The 27,718-nt window shown below is 33.0% G+C and overlaps 5 protein-coding genes across 10 annotated transcripts; 3 read left to right on the top strand and 2 right to left on the bottom strand.

Annotated features, from left to right (window-relative positions):
• Nucleotides 1-1,082: 1,082 nt before the first annotated feature.
• Nucleotides 1,083-6,920, bottom strand: LOC143179770 (uncharacterized). 2 transcript variants are annotated; one of them, XM_076379118.1, is made up of 8 exons: nucleotides 6,837-6,920; nucleotides 5,565-5,930; nucleotides 4,574-5,491; nucleotides 4,309-4,431; nucleotides 3,983-4,219; nucleotides 3,576-3,903; nucleotides 2,126-3,494; nucleotides 1,083-1,540 (listed from the first exon to the last, which is right to left on the bottom strand). In XM_076379118.1, exons 2-7 carry the CDS (start codon nucleotides 5,891-5,893, stop codon nucleotides 2,154-2,156), a joined length of 3,276 nt encoding a protein of 1,091 aa, XP_076235233.1. In that variant the 5' UTR covers nucleotides 5,894-5,930; nucleotides 6,837-6,920; the 3' UTR covers nucleotides 1,083-1,540; nucleotides 2,126-2,153. The 2 variants fall into 2 exon arrangements, with proteins under 2 accessions (XP_076235233.1, XP_076235235.1); XM_076379120.1 differs by lacking the exon at nucleotides 1,083-1,540 and having other exon boundaries at nucleotides 2,154-3,494; nucleotides 4,574-4,966; nucleotides 5,048-5,491.
• Nucleotides 6,743-9,372, top strand: LOC143179559 (uncharacterized). Its single transcript, XM_076378857.1, has 10 exons — nucleotides 6,743-6,812; nucleotides 6,859-6,966; nucleotides 7,052-7,108; nucleotides 7,169-7,225; nucleotides 7,290-7,380; nucleotides 7,493-7,529; nucleotides 7,605-7,695; nucleotides 7,765-7,845; nucleotides 7,919-7,996; nucleotides 8,073-9,372. The coding sequence occupies exons 1-10, from the start codon at nucleotides 6,743-6,745 to the stop codon at nucleotides 9,326-9,328; spliced, it is 1,926 nt and encodes a 641-aa protein (XP_076234972.1). The 3' UTR covers nucleotides 9,329-9,372.
• A 421-nt stretch (nucleotides 9,373-9,793) lies between these two features.
• Git (ARF GTPase-activating protein GIT1) lies at nucleotides 9,794-15,180 on the top strand. 3 transcript variants are annotated; one of them, XM_076379129.1, is made up of 13 exons: nucleotides 9,794-10,045; nucleotides 10,417-10,550; nucleotides 10,618-10,730; nucleotides 10,799-10,985; nucleotides 11,056-11,186; nucleotides 11,271-11,460; nucleotides 11,520-11,592; nucleotides 12,131-12,328; nucleotides 12,408-12,577; nucleotides 13,044-13,214; nucleotides 13,280-13,459; nucleotides 13,538-13,768; nucleotides 13,842-15,180. In XM_076379129.1, the coding sequence occupies exons 1-13, from the start codon at nucleotides 9,988-9,990 to the stop codon at nucleotides 14,037-14,039; spliced, it is 2,034 nt and encodes a 677-aa protein (XP_076235244.1). In that variant the 5' UTR covers nucleotides 9,794-9,987; the 3' UTR covers nucleotides 14,040-15,180. The 3 variants fall into 3 exon arrangements, with proteins under 3 accessions (XP_076235244.1, XP_076235245.1, XP_076235246.1); XM_076379130.1 differs by having other exon boundaries at nucleotides 9,795-9,978; XM_076379131.1 differs by lacking the exon at nucleotides 10,417-10,550 and having other exon boundaries at nucleotides 9,795-9,978.
• A 675-nt stretch (nucleotides 15,181-15,855) lies between these two features.
• Rox8 (TIA1 cytotoxic granule associated RNA binding protein Rox8) lies at nucleotides 15,856-17,898 on the top strand. Its single transcript, XM_076379137.1, has 4 exons — nucleotides 15,856-15,939; nucleotides 16,031-16,860; nucleotides 17,014-17,310; nucleotides 17,456-17,898. The coding sequence occupies exons 2-4, from the start codon at nucleotides 16,273-16,275 to the stop codon at nucleotides 17,747-17,749; spliced, it is 1,179 nt and encodes a 392-aa protein (XP_076235252.1). The 5' UTR covers nucleotides 15,856-15,939; nucleotides 16,031-16,272; the 3' UTR covers nucleotides 17,750-17,898.
• A 2,982-nt stretch (nucleotides 17,899-20,880) lies between these two features.
• Nucleotides 20,881-27,108, bottom strand: Spas (spastin). Of its 3 annotated transcripts, XM_076379124.1 has the most exons (8): nucleotides 26,803-27,108; nucleotides 26,433-26,682; nucleotides 26,178-26,348; nucleotides 25,368-25,628; nucleotides 24,234-24,586; nucleotides 23,809-24,140; nucleotides 23,435-23,745; nucleotides 20,881-23,280 (listed from the first exon to the last, which is right to left on the bottom strand). In XM_076379124.1, exons 1-8 carry the CDS (start codon nucleotides 26,974-26,976, stop codon nucleotides 23,117-23,119), a joined length of 2,016 nt encoding a protein of 671 aa, XP_076235239.1. In that variant the 5' UTR covers nucleotides 26,977-27,108; the 3' UTR covers nucleotides 20,881-23,116. The 3 variants fall into 3 exon arrangements, with proteins under 3 accessions (XP_076235239.1, XP_076235238.1, XP_076235240.1); XM_076379123.1 differs by having other exon boundaries at nucleotides 26,433-27,108; XM_076379125.1 differs by lacking the exon at nucleotides 25,368-25,628 and having other exon boundaries at nucleotides 26,433-27,108.
• Nucleotides 27,109-27,718: the final 610 nt, after the last annotated feature.

Raw genomic sequence — 27,718 nt, 5'->3', positions numbered from 1 at the left:
CATGTATATACAGCTTTTGCAAAATGCTACAAATAGTGTGAGAATTTTCTTTATATTCAAAATATCTCTTGACTACAAAAATAGGGCACACACTGCTTTTGATTGATTGCCACACATAATGCCATTGAAATATAATTAATATTTTTTTTGAAATACATACATACAGATATATACATGCATCACATTGAAGCTGAGAAAGGTACCGCTAAGGTACACACGATATTTTGTTGCACTGAATGTATTAAAAACAGTAAAACTATATGAATCATTTTATATAAAAAAAATACATATATGTTGCAAGAAATATTTAAAAAGATATCCAATTACAGAATCCTGAAAAATTTCAAGTAATTTCAAACGTTAAACACATTTTTTAAAGTTTTTGAAACAAATGAACCATAAAACATCAACAAACTGATAAAAAATCAATTTTTTATAAGTAAAACCGAATCTAATTTTAGGAAACGAAACACCCACTCTTATTTGCTTATTATTAAAAACCGTTTCTAAAACTATTATGAAAGAAACTAAAAATTGATATGGTTTTTATATTGATCATTAACACAAATTTCTCAATTATAATTAGAAGAAAAACTGTAATGTTTGTCTATTATTATTTATTTGTATGAAAGAAAAGTTCAAATGCTAACTGTGAAAATATACCTAAAATATTGGTGTGAAATTACATTACAAAATATTAAGAGACACAAATCTAAACTCTTATATGCCTATAATCACGTATAAATTTATATTAATGGAAACGAGATTATATAATTCTGTTTGTTTTTAAATAGTATTATTTGATGTAATGCTGTAATAGCACCCAACTATAGTAAATAATCTTGTAAAAGTACATACTAGTATAACAGTGCCAATATGAAACATAAACACACAGGCAGTTAAGATATATGTACAGATTGAAAACTTTTGAATTTTCTATAAAATTAAGAATCAGATCTGGCTGTGTATAATTTATCAAAACATAAATTAAATAATTTCAAACTTCAAAACATTTAAATTTTAATGGTTCTTTCTTGATAGAATTCTACACATAGTATTTCATACAATTCATCATGTACAATACCAAATTTAATGAGACAGTTTTAGCATTCGTTAAAACCGTTCAGATATGTTAATACAAACAAAGTATATCGTAATGAGGAGCGTATTTTTTTATTTTATAATAAATATTAATGAAACAGTAACAATATATTCATGTCCTTTGAGTTGTAAGACATTCGGTAAAATGAAAAGTAATTGATATAGATATTTCTATGCAATGTGTGCAACGTGTGTAGTGGAATCATTTTATATAGAATAAATTGGCGCATTAGTAAGTGCCTTTAAAAAATTTAATATCTTTTGAAAATGAAAATCAAACGATCAACATGTTATCTCCCAATTACCCTACCTTGATGTTCAAGTATTGTTGTGAGTAAAAAATGAATTTATGAAAAACAACCCAGTGTCAGATGATAATATTGCATATAAATTGTCTATTGGGATGTTTCAATGCATTAGTTGTCACGTATCTAATTACCTAAAAATTAAAAGCAAATATAGTAAATTTAATTCATATAAAGGGGTAATATTACTATAGAACACACTCGTATCAATATTTAGAATGCCTCAGCATTTTATGTACAGAAAGTGCCATTATCTCCTTTTTTATCGTCATAAAATTGCGAATAGCAAAAGAGTGGTTTAACATTTTTACTCTTTAACCAGGGTAACTGACTTCGTAAATTGCAAACGTACAAAATACTTGTAATATCGCTCTCTGTATCATGATTCAATGTGAATTTTGAGCCAAATAGTATTTTTCTCTTTTTTAATGGAAACATGAGTAGTATAAAAAGGATATAATGATATTGTTAATTGGAAACGGTTACGTTCAAAAGTTTCTTTATACCTTAGAATGACACAATAAACTTAATGACAGCATCAACTTTAAAAATATATGTCAAACACAAAAAATCTAGTGCACTTCATAGAGCAACGAGTAGAGGAGATTTTTTGCCGGATAATATAATGCCAATTCGAATAAACAAATAAACTTTCTTTGACCATGTTAAAATATGGCTCGATTAAACAAATATTCTCAGAATAGAACAAATTCGCATACCTCCTTTAATTGCATGGAACAAATTAAATCAAATGTGTATCGGAACATGCACCAATAATTCTGCACGACTGGAAAATACTGCGGAACACATCTCACATGTATATTCTACAGCATCCGGTATTATAGTTTCTGGAATATCATCCACGGGTGGTATGACACTATGAACAGCCAAAAGTCGCTGAGGCGTTGATTCCACTTTTACGCTAAGCTTTACATTTCCAGCTCCAACATCTCCAGTATTATTTACTTCACCTACGCCACTAAGATATTTCTCTTCCTCAGCCGTAACATTTGCTTCAAAAGCAACTTCCAGATTACTTCCATCTACTGTATGTTCCATTAATCCTGTAGAATCCACGTTCTCTGTATTATTATTGTTTTGTATTTGTTCCTGGTCTATATCCATTGGTTCTTGTTTAATTCCATGTTTTTGCTTCTTAATCTTTTTCATTACATTCGATTTTCTCTTAGGTGTTGGTTCAAGTTTCTCATTATTAATGGCAAGAATATTACCGTTATTACTTCTATGATTGTTGCTTGATACGTTCTGCAAATCTGGTTCCAGTTTTATATTTGGTAAAGGCGATTGTTGATGCGTCGGTGTCGGAGCTTTTGGAATCTCTTCCTTTGGTTTTGCGAATGTCGCAGGTGTTGGCTGAAACTTCCCTTCGATATGATAACTAACGTTTTTCGTTCTTGGTCTATTTCTTTCCCCTCCTGGAAAGATCCCTAACTTATGTTCATTTGGCATCACTTTAGGAGTCCTCGTTACCATAGTTTTAGTTTTTTGTCCCTTTTTAACTCCATCACTACCTATCTCTACAGGCACTCTTGTTTTTTGTGTGTGAATCATTTTTGGTCTACCAGGTTGACACGAAGCTTGAGCCTCGTTCTTTTTCTCTTCTTTTCTAAGCTTTTTCTTAGAGAGCTTCGACTTCCCTGGATTCAACTTCGAATTACTGACAATTGAATTTATATTTTGTAAAGAGCTCTCGAAGCTCTTAAGAACATTTTGGTACCCCTCTTCAACGTTCGAACGATGTTGCTTGTTTTTTCTACCGAGTTTTCGTTTCGTATTATCATCTGAATCGGAGCCCCCTTCCATCATGTCGTACTGCTCAGTCATACGCAACATTGTATTACTTTCATGTGGCTTAAGTTTACGTCTCCTTTTGTATTTACGCGGCCCAGTTTGTGGTTGGCGTCTTAGCGCAGTATTATCATCGCAATGTTGTACAATGTGAGCAACTATTTCCTCCGATGTTCCATATGCATCACCACATACTTTACATAGGTACGGAGTAACGCTACCTACGCACTTAGGATCAGGACCTGAATGATGAGCACGAACGTGTTCTCTAAGAACAACCTGAACGAATTAAGAAAAAATGATATTACAATGTAAACTTTGAACGAGAAAATGAAATATATTTTAAATAAACGATCTTACTCTTTGATTGAAAGCACGTGGGCAAATCGCACATCCATACGGCTTTTCACCTGTATGTATGCGTTCGTGTTTTCTCAGTGTTCCACCGTCAGCAAATGCTTTCCAACAAAATCTACAACCATATGGTCTTTCTCCTGTATGAATACGTATATGAATCTGCTGTGAACTGCGACTTCCAAATGTTTTTCCACATTCTCTACATGGGAAAGAACGACCGCCCAAATCTTTATTATGCGAGTGACGATGGCTGACAAGAGCTCTACCATCGGGAAATTCTTCTCCACATTCGTCACACGCTACCATCTTATTACGATGCGATACCATGTGTCTGAAACACAGTAATGAAGCAAAGGTTAATTTTAAAAATATGTGTATTTGCATTTAGAAGCATAAAATGTTATAAATACCTCCGTAATCTAGCTTTGCTGTGAAAGCGTTTTCCGCACTTTGTACATCCGAACGTCTTATCAACATTATGAACCCATGAATGCTTCAACAAACTACGTTTATCTTTGCATGTCTTTCCACAAAGTGTACATGTATTGGGTGGAGCATCTTCGGCATGATTTTGTCGGACATGTTCCGCTACTTCGGCGTCATCGCGACACCTTTCGCCACATAATAAGCACCGACGACTAGGTGATCTGAACAGATCAAAACATACATTAGACAGACATCACTGTATTCTTTTACTTTTCATTTCTAAATTTATATAAAGTTTTGTAATTAATACCTAGCGTGAAGTTCGGCATGAGCTAATAATGCTAAAGCTTCTTCGAACCATTCTCCACAAACATTACAAACATGATGTTGACTTGAACCTTCAACTGTATCAGCTTCTTGCTTGACATGAATCCTAACATAATCAACATTAAAATTAATATGATAATGTTACTAATTTTCCTGCAAATTAGCAGAAAATTGAAATAAAATGTAAATTTTAAAAATCACTTGCAATTTCAGTGAATGAAACATCTATGTTTATGAATTAATCTTACTTTTGGTGACGTTTAAGTAAATCCAAACGATGAAATGGAACACCACAAGTGTTGCAATAGAATTCACCAAATCTTTCATCCCCTGTGTATGTAGCATCATTATCATATTCTTCTGTATCAGAGTGCACAGCACCACCATGTTTGATACGAACATGCTCTCTTAAACTATTAACATCCCAAAACATATCCCCACATGATGTACATTCAAATGGACTATCACCACCATGTATACGTGCATGAGATGCAAGTGCCTTTTCCCTCGCGAATCCAACGCCACAGTATTGACAAACATATGGTTTTGTTGGATCAGTTATAGGCCATCTAGGTGCTTGAGGCTCAGTTGATACAGATGTCATTTGTTCATTCCACCTTGAGCTTGATGCATAATTACCACTGTGTGTAGAATTTCTACTAGTCATTTCTTCCAAAAGACTCATATCCTCGTCAATATAATCATAAGACTTATTGACGTACTTGCCCATTTCAATTTTATTATCCTCCAGACTGCGTTTGGGAACGGCAGAATTGTTTTTGCGTTTCCTAGGTGCACTAGATTGAACTTTCTTACGTCTACCTTTGGTAGACTCTTCCTCTTCTGGTACCAATGAATCATCATCATTTAAATCATCCTCCAGACTATCTCGGGATGGTGCATATGCATGAATTTTCAAATGATTCATAAGATCACATTTCCTAGCATAACGTGCTCCACATAGGTTGCAACCATGAGGACGATCTGTTTGATGTGCCACCATGTGATTCATTAAATTCGCTTTTTTTCTAAACCTTCTACTACAGAAATCACATGGATAAGGTCTGGTATTAGTGTAAGAATCTTGATCAATCGGTAAGGGTATTTCCATGTCATCATATTCAAGCAGGTTGTCATGAGATACTTTTGTATCTGGTATTTCAACCCTTTAAATTATAAAAACAAATTATTAACAATGTTCTACAGTTTAATTAAAAGTATTTTCTCTTTAAAACTTACCCATCTTCTGGGCCAGATCTATCCCAGTTATCAGTAATCACTTCTTCCGTAACTTGTATATTTAGGTAATCATGACCTTGATCTTGTGGTACAATGTAGATAGATTCCATATCACTGGACTGTGGTACCATTAATATCTCCGACTCTGTTGTGGAAGTAACATTGGGAACAGATTCCACTGTTTCTTCGACAGCTACTTCCTCGCATGCTCCTATCACTTCTTCTTCTGGTGCAACTAATTCTGCCTCTAGACCACATATTACTTCTTCGTGAATAACATTCCCCACCTCCTCGACCCATTGTAACGTCAAATCTCCAGCAACATCCATTTTGTTTCAATATAGAATTATTTGATCACTGAAATCACTAGAATATAAAATTATCATTAATCCTGTGAAATAATTTATTATATTTCAAAATCATTTTGCTCTTATTCTAACTAATGAATTTTCTTATTTAGGCAATGTATATACAAATGCATAAAAAACTACATAATCATCACAAACATTAAAAATACAAGCACATAGAATATTTATTATCCCAAACTAAAAAATTTACATTTAAAAACTTTGAAATGAATTTGCCATAATTTCATTTAAAAAAACTATTCAAATTGCAAATAAAAATAGAGCAACAGACTGAATTAAAATAACTATGTTTAATCCTCTTGCATTAAGAAACAGACTGCTTTTACCTATATTTTACACATTTCAGTGAACCATTTGTCTTTAAAAATGTTTGTCCAAATTCAAATCATAATTTACAGAAATTTATCGAAATATATCTTAATACTGCTCATATACGATGCAATGTCGGAAAAAAATTTCATCTGAGCCTCACTTAGGAGATATATACTTTTTAAACTAAAAACTACACATCAATTGCGTTCCTTAAATTCTCCAACAGCATTCGTAATAAACTTTCTCAACAAACGAACATTTAAAATGTTGACATCTAAGGTTATATTATATAGGTTATGGCTTTAGAGGTTATAAAAAGCATTTCGAGCTAGAAAATTGTCTTACGAAGAGAATTCGAGCAAAAGAAACGCCGGAAAGATCGTCGGTGAAAAACAAAGAGTGGCCGATCGGGCAATAGTATTTTACATATGATCAAAGTAGTAGCCATAGCCTCTCTTTACGCCAAACCTCCTTCCATCCAATTACACATTACGAACTATGTCTAAAGCGGCACTTATCCACGCACGCATAGAAGTTATTTATCTCGATACGATATTAACGGGAACCAGCTCGATCATGATGATTTACTTACTGTTAAAATATCTTCTACACAGCTATCAACCTAACCAAAAATACTTTATCGAGATCGAGAACAGCGTCGACCTTCGGTTGTTTTCAATTTGGAGGGGATACGTTTAGAAATAAATTGAACAAAATGGCCGGTAGATGTGAGTTCGGGGGATAGCCAACTGTAGATAAGAAAACTGCGCAAATTATTCACAGCTTGAATGTAACATTTATTTGTAGAGAGTAATCAATCGCTTCACATGTTTCATATATGTGTAACGGTTTACCGAAATTATTGTTGGTTAATATTTTACTCTATGTTTACAATTGATAAAAATTTGGAATAAGCGAATACAGGGTGCGTAAATTTAAATCTGCGATTTCTTCATTGGTTTATATTAAAAGAAGCGCAATGTAAATGTGCCATTGCATCATACCAAAGTGCATCCTCGAGTTTACTGTCTATATATTCTTACAGTTTATGGTCATAATTCGTTCAACTGCCAAAGATTTGAATTTTCTTCTGCACCTCTGTTTACAATTGTTAAAGAATATTCGATTACTGTCATGTGTTGTATGAAATGTTAAAATCTTAAATTATAAACTGTGATGCAAGATAATATAAAATTACCAACAGTTGTCTTTCGTTCAATACTTTAAAAATATCTGTTTTTTTAAAAGAAAGCTGAAAATAATGTTTATGAAATCTAGTTCCACGGTAAGTGTTTGCTAACATTGTCAATAAATAAATTATTGACAAGTATTTCTTTTATATTATTATACGTTTCATCAGGGGAAATCCAAGTCTAAGGAACCACAATCAAGACTATTGACAGAACATTCACCTCATTCAAGATTAATGTCGAAGAGCTCAAGTAAAAAAAGTAATGTCAAAGAAGTACTTTTTTCATTGTAGTGAAAAAAATGATAATAATCATTTATATATTTTGTAGATTATGCAAGGCCTCAACCAATTAAAATTGCACAATTACTTTATGAGGCTGAAAATTTAAAGAAAATTCAGAAGGATAGTGGTTGGTACATATATTTAATTTTTTTTGTTAATTTTAAGAAGGTATTGGGTGTATAATACTATGTATGTTTTAGTACGGAAAAAAATATTACCTGAAAAATTAGGTCGGCCTTCAACTGTAAAGAGTTCAAGAATAAATGAAAAACAAAATGGTGAGTATGTTACTGTGCTTTTGATGTACTAAAATATTTATACAGATATGTAATGCATCACTTTCATTTGGAATAGGTATAAGCAGTCAGGGTATATGTATAAATAAATGTGTACGAAGAAATCTGAATTTTAATGACAGTGCTATAAATATGAAAGATACTAATGAGAATGAAAAGAAATCGAGCCAGCATACAGTCAATCACTCAACTCATACGAAAGTTTCTGAGTCAACACAAAGGAGAAGCTTGTTGTTACCACCAAATACTATAAAAGACAAACATTTACAAAAACATACTAATGAAACTAGTAAATATTCAAAACTGCCTCAGTTATCAAAGAAAAGCATATCTAACAATAGGAAAACTGATATGCATGTTTACTCTGCCATTCAAGAAGACAGTAAAGAAATGGAAGAAAATGTTACACCACTATTAAGTAATAATTTGCCTGAGAAAAGCAATCCTTCAGAATCTAAACATATAGAAGTACCTAAAACGTGTGACACTATTGCAGCTCCTAATTATACAAGTTCACATAGTACTGATGTAATAAAATTTCCATCTGAATGCTCAGATTATCCAAATGATGATTATATGCCAACTGAATCATTGCATAAGGATATGTTCATACTAACTGAAGTTAATTCTGAAAAAGAAACGTTTGCAGAGTTGAAGGATGAGAATAAATTAGTAGAAGATATACCTAATGATTTCCAAAATACGAAATTAATGGAACGTGAAAACAATACAAATGCAAGATGTATTTCATCTCAGACAATTTGTGTAGACATAGACGAGATCATCTGCTTAGAAAGTGATTTAAAAAATTTACTAAGTGTAACAGAAGAAAACGCGTTTAAAATAAGGTCTACACTAACATGTATTACAAGATTATTAAGCAGTAACAAAATTATGCAAGATCAGTATTCTAAAGAAAATGTTGTGGTAAATAAAGAAGTTCAAGTAGGAGAATCCAAATTGATGCAACAGATGGAGGAAAGTTTGTTAGCAAACAAATTACCTCAGGATGATGAAAATAAGGAAAACAATAAGAGCATAAATGTAAAACATATTTCTGATGTTCCAAAGATTACCATTCAGAATGGCTATATTGAACAAAAAACCCCTATAATGAATAAAAAAGGACGATCACTGAGAGAATACATGGCTTTAAAGTCATGCATGAAATTTTTGGAAACTCCAGATGGCAAAAAATTGAAGTCCTTATATAGAAAAGAACCTGAAAGTACACCAATTAGTAGTAGATATATCTCAAATAAACTGCTCACAAATCTTCATAATTTATATTCTGACACACCAGATTCTAATTAAAATCGAAATATTTTCCTTTAAGTAATCCTTAATATGATATGTTTTGTAAAATGAAAATATTTATTTAATTTGTTATCATTCCCTTGTATATATAAATAGTAAATAATTAATATATTTTTAGCGACATCGATTTTTATCAATGAATAAACGCGTGTATATGTAATATGTAAAATAGAAATGAAGTTTTTACCAAATAAAGATACCTATATAAATTTTTAAGCAGTTTACTCATTAAATTGCTAAGCATTTATCGCATTTATCACTCTTTAAAATCGGAATTACATTGTTAGTTTTTAATATTGTAAATATATATATCGAACAGAGCCTCAAAACGTTATAACTTTTTTAATAATCTCAAGTAAAAATAGACAACAGGTTAAAGTAGCGCGGGCGAAAGTGCATCGTGTGATTTCGTGTCTTCTAGGATGCTCGATCAATGGTGCAACAACCATCTCAAGCTCGTTCGGATGACTCCCTGTCACGGTTGAATTATTAATAAGCATACATATAATGACATCGAGAGTCAGGCTTCTTGCTTTCCAGTTCTGTCCACAATATTGTTATTCTTAAAGCAAACCGTGCATTATGTTGTTCTTTTTAAACGTTTTCTAACTAGTCTGAGATTATCGAATAAACTGACGAGATAAAAGGTAAAGAGAATGGCTCGGCCGAAGCATAGAGTTAATACGGATATATGCGCTGACTGTGGAGCTCTTGGTAAATGCATTCTTCCCTTCTAATGATTTATTTCGAATGCTATTTTTCTTATTCTTTTTCTTTAACTGTTTACACCATTGCATAATCAGATGAGAATAGAAAAAGCTTTTTTAATTGACTGAAACAGTCGGGTAATCTACTCGAGAAAGGTTAATGTTAATTACATATATTTACATTTTTCTTATGTTATTTTCACGTATGCCTCATACAAATTGAATGATATACATTTAGGAAAAGTAAACTGTATTACATTTATAATATTTGGATTGCTAATGGATTTGATGGTTGCATTGAATTAATTTGAACAAAAATTTGCATTATTGAATGTATGCTTTATTTATATTTATTGTGATGGTTGTGATGTGTTTTAGAACCAGGATGGGCTTCATTAAACAGAGCTATTTTATTATGCGATGATTGTAGTGGTATACATCGTAGTCTTGGCCGTCATGTATCACATATAAAATCACTTCATAAAAGTGTTTGGCACACAAATTTACTCAATGTTAGTAAACAATAATGCTACTAGTAATTAATATAGAATTCATAGATTGATAACTAATATTTTATAGATGGTGCATACTTTAAATGATAATGGAGCAAACAGTATTTGGGAACATTCCCTTTTAGATCCTAGCAACTTGAAGATTAGTAGAAGGAAACCACAAGCTAAAGATCCATTGCAGTTAGTATAATTTGTATTATAATGTATAGATAAAATATTTCATTTACAAGTTCATTGTTACTCCTCAGCCCAGTGAAGGCAGATTTCATTAAAGCCAAACATCAACATTTGGCATTTATATTACATCCAAGTAAAGAAGAGTGTTGCAGTGAAGAAGAGTTAAGCAGGCAGCTACATAGTAGTGTTCGTACAAGCAATTTAGAAACATCTTTAAGATTGCTTGCACAAGGTGCTAATCCAAATTATTTTTACAAGGTATCCCTGAATAAAATATTAGTATGTAATTTAATTATATGAATGTAAAATGTAATGCATTATTTTACAGGAGAAGGGAACAACACCTTTACATGTAGCTGCTCGTGCAGGACAAGCTTTGCAATTAGAGCTTCTAATAGTCAATGGTGGTAATCCTAGTGTAACTGATTCAAATGGACAAACACCTGCTGAAATTGCCAAGTATGCAATTATATAATATATAGTATGCAATTATAAATGAAAAAAAATTATTCAAATGTAATCATTAAATTTTTATTTTTATAGAATGGCAGGGCATATAGATTTGTCTGAGCGCATAATTGAATGCATGTATGAAGTAACAGACAGACTGACATATTACATATGTTCACGTAAACCAAATCATCGACTGGATGAGCACATAATTATTCCTGAATGCACATTGTTACTAGAACAAAGTGATCTGTGTTTAGAAGGAAGAAATAGATTACAATTGGTAAGTATATGATTTTCTTAGAAGTATTAAAATATAATATCTAGACTTTCTTTATTCAGTTATCAAACCATTTACTGGAAGAGCTAGCAATGGATGTTTATGATGAAGTAGATCGACGAGAGAATGAAAAAAGTAAGTAAATTGTTGTATTATATCAATTAATCATTCTAGCAAATGAATTTATTAGCATTTAGAAATAACATGACGTCGTGTCCATAATTCTTGCGTTCAGTGTGTAGTTCTGTCTCACGATGGATGCACGTATTAATAGTATATGTGTAGCTGTAAGAAACTACATATACATTTACCAATCTCTGCTCTATATGTGTTTTATTAATATGCATGCTTTTTTTATTGCATCGCTTTTAAGGAGAGGTGAGTTGAAACATGAGATTTCAGTTTCTTTAATAATAGCTTTCAGATTTAAGTCATAGCTAATTCTGAATAGACACCTTCAAGATAGAGATATATTCATATAGAGAGACTATAAATTACATAATATACTGTATAGTGCTTTAAGAACTAGCTTATCATGTTTATCTGTCATTTATGTAACATGTACATTTTGTATTAATACATTTAATAAGAAAATTTTAGTGTATAATAACATGTTCCATTAAATTTATTAGTAAGGTATGTTGACACTTTTAATCTTGTATTCTTTGAATAGTTTGGTTTGAAAATGCATCTTCACCAGAAAGATGTACAGTACCTTTCCTGCCAGTTAATCCACAATTGTCATCTACAAGAAATCAAGGTAGACAAAAACTAGCAAGATTTACACCAAAGGAATTTGCAACACTTATCATAGATCTTCTTAATGAGGCTCGCAGAAGGCATGTACTAACAAATAATGCACCATTACAGGGTTTGTATACAATTCTATATATTGTATAATTTAACATTGATAATTTATTTGTTAAATAAACAATCATGATGCTTATTAGATCCAGCTGTTTCTATGCTTCGTAAAGAACAGACAGGGAAATATGGATCACAAATGTCTGATGATGAACCGTTATATGATAGTGTCGCTTCTGATGATGATTACGCGTTAACATCAACGGAAAACACTAGACCTGAATATTCAACATCGCGATTTAAGATGGATAATGAGGTGAGCGTTAAATTATTTTAATATAAAATGTCAAGACATCTTACAAACACGAAAATATGGTATAGAATATAATTGTATATTAATGGGAAAAAGATCGATGATAAACTACTTGCTAGAATAGATAAAATTGTATGGTAACATATTAAAGGTACCGGCACTAGTAACGAAAAGAAGAATACGGAATCGGCTAAGTACATGGCTCTTCTGTAGACAATGCTATTAGGCAAGTGCACAGGTGTGTTGGTGCATGTGCAGCCATTGCCAGAGTTACATAAATTTAAAAGCTCTATAATTAATTTGTATTGTCGCATCTTTTTACAATTCACAATTCACATATTCTACTAAAATTTGTAACAAGGATTATGTGTTTTATTTTGTAACAATCATCTAGAGTGACTTATAATACCTATCACTATCTTTATACAAATATAAAATTATATGGTGTATATGAAAAATACTATTGCAGGAGGCGTTTGCACCATTAGCTAAGGGACTTCCATCTGTTGTAGAAGTTCTTAAAAAACAATTAACTCTCTCCGAATCAACTGTGAAAGATCTTCGAGAACAAATACATAGTTTACAGAATACTATAGAACAACTTACGCTTGAAAATACCGAACTGAAACACATGATTCATGTAAGGTATCTAATTTATATTAATATGCTTATTACCAATTGAAATCTAACGCACAAAAATTGTAGACAAAAGGGTCAAATGATGGTGGTATTAATGGTCACGTCGGTGGAGAGCAAGAGCCAGAACTAGAACCGGTACTCGACATAAAAACAACTCTTACTAGAAGTAACCAGCGACCTGCATCCATGTACGAAACAAGGGAAGGTTTACGCAAACCAAATTCATGGTCATCATCTATTTGTCAGGTATTAATATTAAAAATCTCTAATTATGTCTGCAAATATCGTAAAAAAACTTCATGCATATGTGAATATAAAATATAGCCAAAACGAGATACAGAAGTAATGTCTCGTGGCAACACGCAAAGTCTGTGGGAATGTGGTACTCCAAATCTTCCTCCCAGTGAAGAAGTTACTAAAAGAACTGAACAAGTTACTAAAAGGATCCATGAATTGTGGATGGCAATGCAGGATCCAAAACAACGAGAGGCGTTTGTACCTTGTGCTGAGAGAATTCGAGTCGCTGTTGCTGAGCTCACAGCTATATTTCCTCAAGTAAGAGGACAGACATTTTTGAGATTAATAATTTTAATACTGACACATGAATTATTAACCATTTTGATCGTAGAATCCCATCGAGGAAAATATCAGATCCGCTTTGCGACAATTAAACGGTAACACGGGCAGACTTCAAGCAGAATGTTCTGGTCTTCAAAGATGCACCAGCGACGTGGAACATATGGACCGTTGTCTCCAACAAGTACGTTCGTGTGCTTACGATATTGCCAAAGCAACGAAGCTTATCGTTACCCAATTTCAAACGTAACAAATCAAAGGGAAAGTATTAAAATTTAAATAATTTTCTCTATTCATGGGATATGTATATAACTTGTACAGAGATTTAAGACAGTAATACTCAAAAGCACCACAAACATTCAATAAGTATTCGTTTTACATATATTTTATATTACGTAACAAACATTGTTGAATAATATTCTTATTTTTTATTTTAATGTAAATAACTGATAAGTTTTCACTTATCAATCATCGATATTAGAGGCCGGCCGCAAAAATGTGAAACATGACATTTTTCAACACATATATTTACGTTATGTTTAATATTTCATGAAGACTGAATAGCCATGAACCAATGAATTTTAGTAGTACGCAATTTAAGTTTGTACATTTGGTTTTATAACTGTAACTTCTGCTCGTATAAGCTGGCATTGCAATATAATGCTTGTGCAGTGCAATATAATTTACCAAAATTTGTCAAAATTCGAGGCCCTGATCATGCAGGAAATTTCGAGCTTTTATGTTACATCGTGTAAATTCGACGTAAAATATTTTATATATGAGAAATAATTGAATCTCGAAGAATATATCGAGAAAAAATGGAGGGTTATATGTATTCAGTTCTAGAGGGATAAGAAGACAATCTGAAAACAGCAAATTAATTTCAATTTCTTGACTTGTTCTTCAGATAATAAGAACAAATTAAGTTCTTTATCTCTAGGAAAACTCATGATAGAAACAATTAAACTATTTTCATACAGAATAGTATGACTCATCCCCATTCAGTGCAATATACAATTATTAAAAATGTATAAAGTTATAGTCCACATTTTTGTGTCAGTTAATCAAATTAAACGATCATCTACGATATAACTGTAAGACAGAAATGTCATTAATAAAAATGTGTTTTTATTAGCCGCTTATTTGCGACGATTTTTAGAAAGTTATCTGTTATAGTAATCCAGCTTATATCAAAGCATAACAAATGAGTGAGACATTTATCGCCAGTAAAACAAAAGTATTTCTTTTTTTTTATTAATTGTTGCAATATGCCGTATACAGCATTGCATAATTTTAACTGAGGTTTACAAGTTAAGACATTTTGTTGTAACGTTGGGACGTATGTTCAACTGTATAATAAAATTTAAATACTACGTCACTGTTAATGCAGATTACATGGTTATATTTACTGGCAAACGCAATCGTCCAAATTCAATCGTTTTACAACCATACGAAAATAATCACCACGTTATAATAATTACAAATGCGCTTCAAGTAATTATCGCTTTAATTTTCCACATTGATCGAAGTTCAGATTTTCATTTTTCGGTAAAATTCGTTACTAAATAGAAATAATTGCTCTTTGAAATACTTTTGTATATATGTAGATACTTGTTTATGCAACAGTCGTTTTTGGCGACTCAGTTATGCAATTTGTTATTCTATAGATACAGATATGTTTATTATTTTTTCAATTCTATTACATATGGAAAATATTACTTACTTCACAGCTAAAATCAGCTTACAGTCATGTATAAAGTACATACCTATATTTCGATTATTACGAAACATTCAATTTGAACGAAATCGTTAAATAAAATTAAATAAATAATATTTCGTATTTTCGTTTACCAGTTTTCAACTAACGACATTTCCAAAGTATAGAGTTTCGTGACCAATCACACGTTCGCGATAAGAAAAAAAAAGTGGAAAAGTAAAGATACTAGCACGTCCAGCGTGTAATAGAAATCGATTGAAAAGCAGCCTTTAAGAAAATCTGGTCTAGTGAATTTCGTAGGCCAATGATTCACAAGCGTTTTCGCGCTACCTGTTATGAAATCCTCGACGGATGATACAAAAACACGTGTTCTTTTGTATTTTAGCCGTAAAACATTCGAGTAATACGAGTCGCTTCGCCGAGCGTTACGTAGGTAGGTAAAACAGAACGGAATAGACACGAGAGAGGCGTCCTTTCCCGTAAGTTAATCGACGTAATACGAACATTTCTGCGGATGATTGAAGGGAAAGTGGCGAAGCAGGAGAGCGGCCATTTTATGTTAGTATGACGTAGAGGCTGGGTGTAGCTTCGCGTTCAACCGTCCGTGTTCGTTTGGAAAAGGCGAGAAAACCTGAATTCTGATGCTGGGGTCCAGGTAAATGCACGTACCACGCGCTGAACGTGTGAACGGTGAAATTAAGCTGACGGAACGTAAGGAAATTAGTTAAATACGGAAGTACACCAGGGGGTTCTGAGAGGAGCGAGCATGAGCGAAGAAAGCAATCCGCGAACGCTCTATGTGGGTAATCTAGACGCTTCGGTGTCGGAGGAACTCTTGTGCGCACTTTTCTCGCAAATAGGTGCCGTTAAAGGATGCAAGATCATAAGGGAGCCGGGAAACGATCCCTATGCATTCGTCGAGTTCACGAATCATCAATGCGCGGCTACAGCGCTAGCCGCCATGAACAAGCGATCCTTCCTGCATAAGGAAATGAAGGTTAACTGGGCAACGAGCCCTGGAAATCAGCCGAAGTTGGACACCAGTAATCATCATCACATATTCGTTGGCGACCTCTCGCCGGAGATCGAGACGCAAACGCTGAAAGAGGCGTTCGCGCCATTCGGCGAGATCAGCAACTGCAGGATCGTCCGGGACCCGCAAACCATGAAGAGCAAAGGATACGCTTTTGTGTCGTTTGTGAAAAAGTCTGAGGCTGAGGCGGCGATAGCGGCGATGAACGGTCAGTGGCTTGGTTCCAGAAGTATCAGGACAAACTGGTCCACCAGGAAACCACCACCGCCAAGATCAGAAAGGCCACGACACTCAAATAATAGTAAACCTAACTACGAAGAGGTAGGACACTAGTTTCTAACATCCTCCATTCTGGTTTCTCTGTATTTTCTCTGTTTAGGATGCACAATTTGGTTTTACTCAATTTGTTGACTCAATGTTTAGTTTTGTATAAACAATGGTTTTTTTATGGTTCTTGTGTATTGTCATTGATAGGTATATAACCAAAGTAGTCCAACCAATTGCACAGTATATTGTGGAGGTTTCACAAATGGTATTACGGATGAACTGATAACCAAAACATTCTCCCCGTTTGGTACTATTCAGGATATAAGAGTATTCAAAGATAAAGGATATGCATTCATCAAATTTACTACTAAGGAAGCGGCAACGCATGCCATAGAATCAACACATAATACAGAAATTAATGGTAGCATTGTTAAATGTTTTTGGGGAAAGGAAAATGGAGATCCTAATAGTGTGGGTCCGAATGCAAATCACCAAGCTCAACAGGTTGTGTATATGTACTTTGTGAATGATGTTTATTGAATTCAAATCTTTTACATCTAATTTCAAATACTCTTTGTATTAAAGTTGGTTTATATGTTTCGTGTTCTGTAATTATGTGGAATAGAATATATATTATTTTGCGTAACAGGTTACAGCTGGAGCTGGTCAATATGCATATGGATATGGGCAGCAAATGAGTTACTGGTATCCGCAAGGGTACCCACAAATGCAGGGTCAATTTTTACAACCTGCTCAGTACTATGGCCAATATTATGGACAACAGGCTCAATACATGAATAGCATGCGAATGCCTGCACCTGGAGCAGGCACATGGCAACCTGCACAAGCAACCGCCGCACCACCGACTGCAACTGCACCATTACCACCAGGTCAGCAACCTGCTATGGTAGCATACACCATGCCACAATACCCTACGCAATGAAATTGATCATTGATTGGCGTCAACTAATTGTTACATATGATACATTTGCCCTTGGGGCTCCTGCAAAAACTGTTCTGTCATATACCTATTCCAACAAATTTATCGGTATCTTGACTGCAACATCATATGTACAAGTATCCAGGTCTTACTTCGACTGAAGTACTACACTGTAAAAAAGTAAAGCTCCTAAATTCGGTTGTCCCAATATCGACTGACGTTAAATCGCTCTTTAAAGGAACTATTCCATCAAAAGTTCAAAGTGATATATATATATACATATATATACACATTCACACACATATAAATATATATTTCCTTTATACGTTTCCCTTGCCAAACAATAGAAACGTGTAACATTTTAACATGATGCAAGTTCATCTTGCAGTGCTCATTAAAGAATTAAAGAAAAAACATAATAAATTTATAGTAGCAGTCAATCCATCAGTGTGATACAATAATCTTTTCGAAACAGTTTATACCCATGGTGTTGAATGAGGTATATTTCTGAACTTAAGGTTGCAGCCCCTTGATGAGCCCTGCATTCGTTGTGCTGCGTAAGGTGTACGTATGTATGCGACCATTGCGTTGTTATATTTTTAATATTTTTGCCACAATTACCGATCTTTTAGTTTATTTCGAATCATTAATGAACAGGGATAAATGTTCATTTATGGTAAACATGAAGTACGACATTGAACATAGTATAAGATATAGAGAGTATAGGTAGACACGGCGCCTGTGATGTAGCTAGATTTGGATGCATGCTTTGACGTATGCAGGGCCCCTATTAAAATAAACTACGCGAGTCTGTAAACGAGTTGTAAACTTTCCTCGTTATGTGATATTTATCGTCGGTGGTAAATGTACAAAAACTTTCGTACAAAGTGTTTTAAAGAAAATATTCCAGGAAACGCGTCGAAGGCGAATTGCTTTTATATTGGATTTAATTTAATTAGATGCACCACGTTACAGATACCCTAGTGATTCCTTTACATCTGTACAGGCAAATAGTGAACCTTTGTATAATTATGACAGTATAATGTAAACGTAACGAGAAAAAAAAAAACTTCCGATAAAAGTTGGAGTCACTACTGTTCTACGTTTATCAAATTTATGTGTTAAAAAGTTAATTGTATTTTTCTTGAATGAAGTATGGAATGTCAAGAATTTGTTGTCTCGTAACAATCAGTATATAAATTGACAATCACCTTTTGATATAATCCAATGTTCTTTCATTGTTGTAATTATCGCATGGCACGATACTTATATTTTCGTGTCTTCCAGTTAATATGCAGTAGAAATTTGTTACACAATCTTAATAGCATTGCATTCCTTAATTTTCAGTAGAGTTAGCTTTAATATTTATTTTTATTTGAAGTATTTGCTTCTAATTACTGTTCAAGACATAATTGTGTTAGAAGTATAATTTTAGGTTCTCGTTAAGTTAACAAGTTGCGTGTAACGGTCAAAATAAAACATCAGAATGAATTACAATAACGAAAATTGATTAACACTTCGCTTCACCACCGACGATAAGAAGCCATAATCCTTTCAAAACCCATTTGTATAAAGTCAGTACTGAATGTAATAACAGAAGAAACACAAAGTCGAATATAGCAATGATTAATTGACTGCGATAAGTGATATCGAACGACGAAGAGCCAATTTAAGAAGAAAAAAGAACTTGTCTATGGATTAATAATAATCAGTGAACCGAAGGAAGACATACAAAAAAAAAATGTTATATAAAGAGTAATTTAGGTACAGCAGGGTGTGGAACCCTCGAAAATGCTTAGGATAATGTTATCTTATAATAAAAACAAATTGTCCTTTGAATGAAAAAAAAAAGGAATAAATATTTAAAATACACAATATTTTGTATTATTTCATAGCCCACGTTATTATAAAATATAAAGTTATGAAATAATATCAAAAGTGTTTTTTTAAATTTGTAAGAGACGTAGTACCTTCATTTATAAAACTGGTTGAATGTAAAAATAATATAAAATACGTTTTTTAAGTACATACAAGGTAATTTTATTTTACAGCTGACATACTTTTACAATAATCATTACTTACGTTAACCGAAGATATTCTTTACGACAAATCATTTTGTCAAATACTTAAAATAGTTATGACTGGATGACTTGCTAATAGAAGACAATATTTTGAGCCGACACTACAATTCAATGCTAAGTACACAATGTTTGTGACGTAGTAAAGGTAATGCAATCATTCTATATATATTTTTGGGATTAAATATAATTTAAAAGGTGCATTGTTACATCGTTTTAGTACAAAAAGTACTAAATATACTGCTATGACATAAACAGAAATATTTTTTCGCGATTATAAACAATATCAACTAGAAATACGTTAACATTACACTTAAGACATACATAACAATGCAACAAAATCGTAAATAATTTAACTGATTTTCATTTGGAAGCAACGACAATTTTTTTTAATGAAAAGCGCTAGAACAATTTGTACTATATATTTTATTGCACACAAAACATGCGTTCCTCGCTCTCGATCATACGGCGACAAAATATTAAATAGAATACATCTTGTATTTCTGTACAATAAGTGATGCTACTCTATTCAATTATATTTAAAAGTTATCATTTAATTGCATGATATCACTGAGTATATAAACGTTAATTAAGTATGCTTTATTGAGCGAAGAACACTACAATACATTAAAGAGTTGCTCAACAAAACTTCCAAATTGCAAACTACAATTGTATTCTGTCTTGTTCAACATATCCTTTTTCTATACATCTACATTACTGTTGAAAAATGAGAGGTGGATATTTAGTGAAAATATATTTCATAAAAACTCGTAGGGAATCATTCAAAAAATATAAATAAATTTTATAATTTTTCTATATTTCGTTTTGTAAATTAAATCGTGTACTTTGCCAATAATTCTGTTTTGCTGCACGTTTGTGTAAAAAAGTTTATTCGTCACCGAAGGTAACGATGCTCTGTGATTAACATAGATGTAAAAAATTATTGCTATATGATTAATCTTCTCAATGACATCAAGAGAAAGATTGGGAGTTCAAGTTTTACAGACCAAAATGCAGTTTTTAAAGAAACGTAATCCGTGTAAACATTCGCTAATATCTCTTAATCAAACCACATTTTATTTTTAGCTTAAGTAGCATTACTTAATATTGGCGTTATTCTGCTTATATTTTTAAGAAATTCCCTATTACAAGTTATAAAAGTAGCAAAATAACTTAATCAAGACTGAGCGTGTTTTTAACATGGAAGGCCAGGGTTGTAAATATATATATACCCATATTGATAACAGTCTGTTGTGCAAGATCATTGAAAAAACTTAATTCATTTTCTTATTCTACTCGTATGTATGTAAGATAATTCAATTTTGTAGTAACAAAGATCAGTGCAGATTATAAGAAAAAAAATTCTTAATTAAAATTAAACTTAATATATACACTATTATTGTATTAACCGCAAATTATTTTAACACAAAAAATATCAACATTAATTTGCTATTAGGAAGGTATCATTTCAACTAATTACATATGATAATTAGCACTGTGCATCAAACTTAACATATTTGGGTCGACGTACTACTTTAAAACTGAACGTATTTGGCATTACTTGCATCTTCAATTGTAAATTTGTGTTCTTGACATAGATTGGTGCGCACTTTGTGCTGCAAATGTATGTCTGATTCCTACATTTGTTTTTCTAAGATTCTACATCAATTACAACTCACATGGAAACTCTAACAAGTACAATTCTTTCTTCGTTAAAATGCGTGGCGGAAATGAAAGAACTTTAACATATGCCACGTATATTCTATGCGTATATATTTATTATTACCAATTAGTATTAACTATTCATCACACCAGAGAAGCTTTAAACTCGTTGCATTAATGTCATTAGAAAAGAAAAGTATACCGAATCGCTACTTTGAAGAAAGTAATCGTTTACACGCTTCTCCTATAAACAAATATATACGTCAAGTAAAATCAAGAGGACTAATACAAATAATCTCTAACTGAAGCAATGTTATAGTAACATTGAAGTTCATCAGTACAGTTTTACGATAAACGCGTTTTTTAACCAGTGATTATATAGTACAAGCACAATCACTTTCATTTGAGCATTTGAAGCAATAGAGGTAAATATCAAAAACATTTATATGTGCGACTTTCTTTGATAGCATATGATATATCGTAATATTAATTTTTTCACTGACAATAGTTACTTACAAATAATAAATATTTTTTCAATTTCACGCAATTTAGATATATTTCCAGTTCGTTGTTTTATAGAAATCTCGTCGAATCAGAACATCACACGCAATTTGATAATTATGATTGATATCGTTTTAACAATTATTAACTGAATAGTTGAGATATTATCAAACATAACAAGAACAATACTTGCGATATATTCTTTTGGTTACATCATATAATGTGTGCAGTTTACTATTTTTACAAAACTTATGTGTCCAAAAACACTTCTACTTGCGTGCTTCACATTTTCAGTACGTGCTTGTACAAGGTACCGTCAATTTCTATTCATCTTTATGCTTATCTGGCAACATGATTACATCAGTAGATAATTAGTTTACTTCCAATTATATTAACTTCCTTATTATCTGATTGGACGTGAGTCGTTTCATGTGAAAATGCAGTCTTCCTACTAATATCATTCAACTTAATTGTGCTTAATTAGTAATTAAATATTTACACTGCTTTTTTGTGATAAAAGTGCATACTGCAATTGTTATTCGAAGGATTGTACCTTTTTGATATTATAAGAACTGTATACATTTTAATGCCTAGCACTTAAATAGCAAAATGTGAATTATAGTTTGGCAGAATTAAGGCTCCTCGTTAACGAAAATATAAATAAAAAGAGGAACGAACTATAATATCTATAAAGAAATTATATTAGCAGTGCAAAGTATATAATTATGGATAATGAGTTTTTGGTATCAACTCTGCTACGGTGAAACTTAAATCTATAATACCTGATTACTGGATGGAGTATGGAATGTATTACGTGTATACATATGTACTTAGTATAAAGCTGTTAATATTACAGCACTGTTGCTGTAATATGATTTTAAAAAAGAGTACATAACAAGAGTGCCTTTCGCTTAGCGTAACATTTCTTCTTTTATATGTATATAGATGTTATCATTTACAAATTAGCTTAGAAAATGTAAAAGCAGCTGTATTTACATTCTGTAATAATTAATATCGCAGAAAGTCACTTTTGTAGTATTTTCCATTGTTCTGTTTCTCTTCTTTTCTACTTGTTATTGAACTAGCCGATAGTCGAATGTAATATAAGCCCCATGCTTCGGATTAAAAATCATAGACTTACGTCACCGTATTCAAAACTCCATTTTTCATAAGCGGCCAAGCTTGCGGGTGATACAGATCTACGAATTCTTTTGAGCGAATCACGGAAATCTTGCATTGTAATGTTGCGTACGGAGTTAAGATCCAATTCCTTCACTTGATCTGGATTCAATTCTACGTAATATTGATATATTAAGATGTCAGACTTTTTATTCTTATAGATACTCAGTTCGTTTCGTTAGACTGTCTGGCCAAAATCTTAATATCCATTCAGTCCAGTTTAAGGAAGAAAACAAGAATTGTGATAAATAATAAGATCTAATTTTACCTCTAATAGGTCCAAGTGCTGCATCTTTTGCTAAACCCGTTAGATCGCTTCCAGAATAGCCTTCGGTTAAGACTGCCATTTCATTTAATTCTTCTGGTGTCAGTGGGTCATTATGCTTAGCTAAAAGCCGTTTTAATAACATGATTCTCGTCCGTAAGTCTGGCAATGTAACATACACTCGTTTTGTAAATCTTCTTAACGCAGCCTCGTCTAATTCTTGAGGTCTATTTGTAGCAGCCATTACGAGAACCCTTTCATCTGGGTTACATGGTAACCCATCAAATTCAACTAAAAATTCTGTCTTCAAACGCCTGCATAGTAATTATTAATTCGTTAATTGTTGTGCTGCGTAACTAAGCTTGAACATAACATACCTTGAAGCTTCATGCTCATTATCTCTACGTTCACTTAACAGTGAATCCACTTCGTCAATAAAGATCACAGATGGTTGTAACTCTCGCGCTATAGCGAAAAGAGCTCTCACTAGTTTCTCCCCTTCCCCTACATATTTTGATGTAAGACTAGCAGCGGATATGGAAAAAAATGTAGCATGGCATTGGGTAGCCACAGCACGAGCAAGTAATGTCTTCCCATTTCCTGGTGGACCAAATAATAACAGTCCTCTCGCAGGTGTTCGTAAACCAGTAAACAATTCTGGTCTCAATGAGGGTAAGATCACCATCTCTTGCAGTGCTTGTTTTGCAGTCTATATTGAGAAACAGAGAAGAATATCTGTATGAAGTTCTTGCGTTGCTTTTTCTTTTTTTTTTAAAGTTGACAATATATAATAGCAGCAAACCTCTTGACCAGCAATGTCTTCCCAATGTACCGCTGGTCCTCCTTCCAAAATTTCATCGACAATTACTTGCGCTAGTTTTGGATCTACACCCTTTAAAATAGGTACTTTTCTAGTAGGTGTTCCTCTATTACTATTCGATGCAGTAGGTGTTCCTGGTCTCCTTATAGGTGAACCATTTCCAGGTACAGATAATTGTCTCTTCACTGAGGGTGGTGTAGATGTTGGTTTAACAGGCGTGACTCTATGGCAAGGCTGAACCGATGCTGAGCGTCCCATACTGCGCGGCAATGTCTGACTTTTACTTATGGCTGTGCCCACTCTTTTTCCAGGAACAGATAACTTCCTTCCAGAGGCTACAACAGTACCATAAAGTAAGCGTAAATGATAAAAATATATAAATGAAGCTCACTACTATTATTATCAAATGCAAACTCTCAACGAATCTAGTATTTAAAACTATTGCAAATAATAAATTACAAGACAAATAGTTTAAAATGGAATATACGATTAACGTAATTGATATTAATATAATAAATTTCAAACGCACTTGCTATGATAACATGAAGATCTAATATTTAAATGAAATGTTGAAAGCAACATATAGATCTTACTGTTAATAGTTTATAAGTGTGTTAATCTGTTAAAACATTTATGGACATATTTAAAACAATGCTATATTTAAACATTAAATACAGTGTGTAAAATGCATGTATAGTCTTAACTTTGTGTATTTTTTAATTTAATGGAATTTATTCTCCAAACAGAATTTGAAATTTTAATGTAAAGCATATATTCGTGCATATGAACTAATTTTTTTTTCTAACTCATTCATTGGTTCATACACATACTTTTTTAATTTACATGTAAATCATTTCTATCCTATGAAAATTTGTATTCAAATAAATACTATACTAGATTACTACAACATAGCACAGCTACTATAAATATACCAGTCAATGTAAAAGACATGCCTACAACTACTATTTGTTCAACTGTATCAAAAAATTGTACGAGTGCATGTATTAAAAATGGAATAGAATTAATATTTTTAGGAAAGCGACTATTATAAATATCGTATTAACAAATTTACAGTCAAAGGCTGCATGAAAGCCCAGAACTTCAGACAAACAGTACCTTCTGAATGGGCACAATAGTTTTTTGGTGAACGTGGCCTTAACTTGGGAATTTGGGTACATGTATTCTGCCCTATGTTCACTGTTTGTGTACTGTTTGTATTTTTTGTGTGATTTATGTTTAAAGGAGATCGTGTTGTTTGTAATGTGTGTATATTGCGACGGACCCTCAGATTCTTTCCTGGATGTTCGCTGTCCACTTTATTTCCAGGAGGGTGATATTCATTGGAGATATCCATCTTTTTCAGCTCACACACACTCACTACAAAAAGGAAAAACATTCTCTGCCATGCTGCAGTAGGCTAAATAACTAAGTACAGATTGAACTCATAAATTTTTCTTCGACTCTTTAGAGAATATGATCAACTATTTAACTAGGATCAAAATATGACATGGACGCGCTGATGGCTATTAAAAATGCTGCTATACGAAATTCGGCACTAGTTTATACATAAATTTATTGCACCGCTCATGAAGGAACGTAATGTGCCAAAAATAAACTTATCAAAGAAAGAAATAACGCGCGCATGCATACACACACATATACATTCTCACGTAGATACATACACACACTCACGCATACGCGTAAACATTATAGAACAATTAACACATGAGCATGCTGAATACATTAATATTACATTATTTCTTAAGCTGTTACTGTAGATCTTTGTCTACAAGTAATGTATACTTGTGTAGAAAAGATTGTGGCACATGTGTTAACAATATTAAATGCAGGCTGTGCTTTGAATTTCGTATAAAAGTAGAACAGCTCAAGAAATATGACATCTATTCATAATATCAATTTACAAACCAAGGAAGTCAAGTCTGTCTTTTGCCATTGCCAAATTAGTACGCATTTTATCATGAAGCCTTTGAGCATGTTCCCATACTTCTCCTCTACCACCAGTACATTCTATGGCTATTCCTTTTTCCAGCTCTCCAATACCTTTCTTATAGAGTTCAATCGCCAATTCTTTCTGACCTAATAAAGAGTACGAAAACAGCTGATCAGGAATCATATGTAAACATTTTATATCTATACATGTACAATTTATCAACATACTACCTTCATTATCTTCGTCTATCTTAAGTGCTTTACTGATAAATTCAAAGGCTCTACGATGATGGTGTTTCTGTTTTGCTAGCTGTGGATCACCAGGTCCATGACCAACAGGTCTTCTAGGTAACTGCGACATTCCCTCACTATCAGTCTGAACAACGTTAGTTAAGTTATTGTTCAAGATCTCCACAGACTTCTGACCGACCACCACCTCCAGTTGACAGGCTTGTTTGGAAGCTTGCCTTCGTTGGATCAGCTGAGATGTAGATGTATACAAATACTTAAACACCACAAATAACTGATAGAGAAGCGTTCTCAAAACATTGAAGAGCAGTATCAATGGGAATGAAACAATATAGAGATTACGTTTATGTACCGACGGCTGAACGTTATCAAGAAAGCGATGACTATGATAGTGATTGTGATGGTGGTTATTGCAATTAATAGTAGTTGTGGTTTTATCGCTATTCTCATTCTTTGTCACGCAAAGTTTCTTCGGCGATTTTGTGCCGAATTTTCGTATCGGACGTCCGCCATCACTGTAAGACATCTCCTATAGCAAAATTTTCAAATTCGTTTCGTTACGAATCACGCTCGTTAATCCGTCAAGGATTCTTTGAACGAAACATTCCGACATTCCCGATATTATGCGAAGATTAGAAGAAGGAGGAGTCAATTTTTAACGCCTTACACCATTTTCCCCGTTTTTTCTTCTTAAAAACTGTCACCCAATCTCGGCGAGCGCCTTTGTTTAATGATAATCGCACTGTTTGGAACGATCGTCTCCAACGACGAGCGGGCTGATAGAAACGAACGAGAGGACTCAGAATTCCGAGATTCTCGGAATCGGTGAATTACGAACAAAATCGAGCGAGTCGTGCTCTTCTTCAGCATCGCTTGTTTTGATTCGCGTTTAACTTGTATCATTGATGTGTGATAACATGGATATATGAACATCGACAAACGTCGTTTTACAAATCACGTATACAAAACATATATACACAAAGAGAAGACCTGTATTACATGATGATTACATGCACCTTCGGTATATATTCACGCAAGATGGATTATCCTTGCACTTGCGCCCTTTAGAGGAATTCTTTTGCACATGCGTGTATTTTGATGTCCCTCCTGTTCTCTGTTTTTATCGGTCTATTTGTTTTGTTTCTTTTTCATTCATAAGGCGGGCTGGAAGAGTCAGCCAATTATTTCTTTTTATAATCATTATTCATTTCTATACTTTGCTTACAACTTGAGCGCTTGTTGAAGCAATAATTCTCAAAAGAAATATG

The sequence above is a fragment of the Calliopsis andreniformis genome, chromosome 5 (assembly GCF_051401765.1).
Source record: "Calliopsis andreniformis isolate RMS-2024a chromosome 5, iyCalAndr_principal, whole genome shotgun sequence".
In the NCBI taxonomy this organism is placed as follows: domain Eukaryota; kingdom Metazoa; phylum Arthropoda; class Insecta; order Hymenoptera; family Andrenidae; genus Calliopsis; species Calliopsis andreniformis.
The sequence above is the reverse complement of the archived record's forward strand: the minus strand, read 5'-3'. Positions and strand labels throughout refer to the sequence as shown.

Bases quoted from the DNA above. Each gene is read 5' to 3' on its own strand.
- LOC143179770 (XM_076379118.1), bottom strand. From the start codon at position 5,893: ATGGATGTTGCTGGAGATTTGACGTTACAATGGGTCGAGGAGGTGGGG. The intron at 5,492-5,564 runs GTAAGTTTTAAA...TATAATTTAAAG, and splicing joins AGATCTGGCCCAGAAGATGG to GGTTGAAATACCAGATACAA. The intron at 4,432-4,573 runs GTAAGATTAATT...TGATTATGTTAG, and splicing joins TTACTTAAACGTCACCAAAA to GATTCATGTCAAGCAAGAAG.
- LOC143179559 (XM_076378857.1), top strand. From the start codon at position 6,743: ATGTCTAAAGCGGCACTTATCCACGCACGCATAGAAGTTATTTATCTC. The intron at 7,109-7,168 runs GTTGGTTAATAT...AAGCGAATACAG, and splicing joins AACGGTTTACCGAAATTATT to GGTGCGTAAATTTAAATCTG. The intron at 7,846-7,918 runs GTTGGTACATAT...TGTATGTTTTAG, and splicing joins GAAAATTCAGAAGGATAGTG to TACGGAAAAAAATATTACCT.
- Git (XM_076379129.1), top strand. From the start codon at position 9,988: ATGGCTCGGCCGAAGCATAGAGTTAATACGGATATATGCGCTGACTGT. The intron at 11,461-11,519 runs GTAAGTATATGA...TTCTTTATTCAG, and splicing joins GAAGAAATAGATTACAATTG to TTATCAAACCATTTACTGGA. The intron at 12,329-12,407 runs GTTTGTATACAA...GATGCTTATTAG, and splicing joins AAATAATGCACCATTACAGG to ATCCAGCTGTTTCTATGCTT.
- Rox8 (XM_076379137.1), top strand. From the start codon at position 16,273: ATGAGCGAAGAAAGCAATCCGCGAACGCTCTATGTGGGTAATCTAGAC. The intron at 16,861-17,013 runs GTAGGACACTAG...TGTCATTGATAG, and splicing joins GTAAACCTAACTACGAAGAG to GTATATAACCAAAGTAGTCC. The intron at 17,311-17,455 runs GTTGTGTATATG...TTTGCGTAACAG, and splicing joins CAAATCACCAAGCTCAACAG to GTTACAGCTGGAGCTGGTCA.
- Spas (XM_076379123.1), bottom strand. From the start codon at position 26,976: ATGTCTTACAGTGATGGCGGACGTCCGATACGAAAATTCGGCACAAAA. The intron at 26,349-26,432 runs GTAGTATGTTGA...ACTCTTTATTAG, and splicing joins GATAGACGAAGATAATGAAG to GTCAGAAAGAATTGGCGATT. The intron at 25,629-26,177 runs GTTTGTAAATTG...TCCTTTTTGTAG, and splicing joins AGACAGACTTGACTTCCTTG to TGAGTGTGTGTGAGCTGAAA.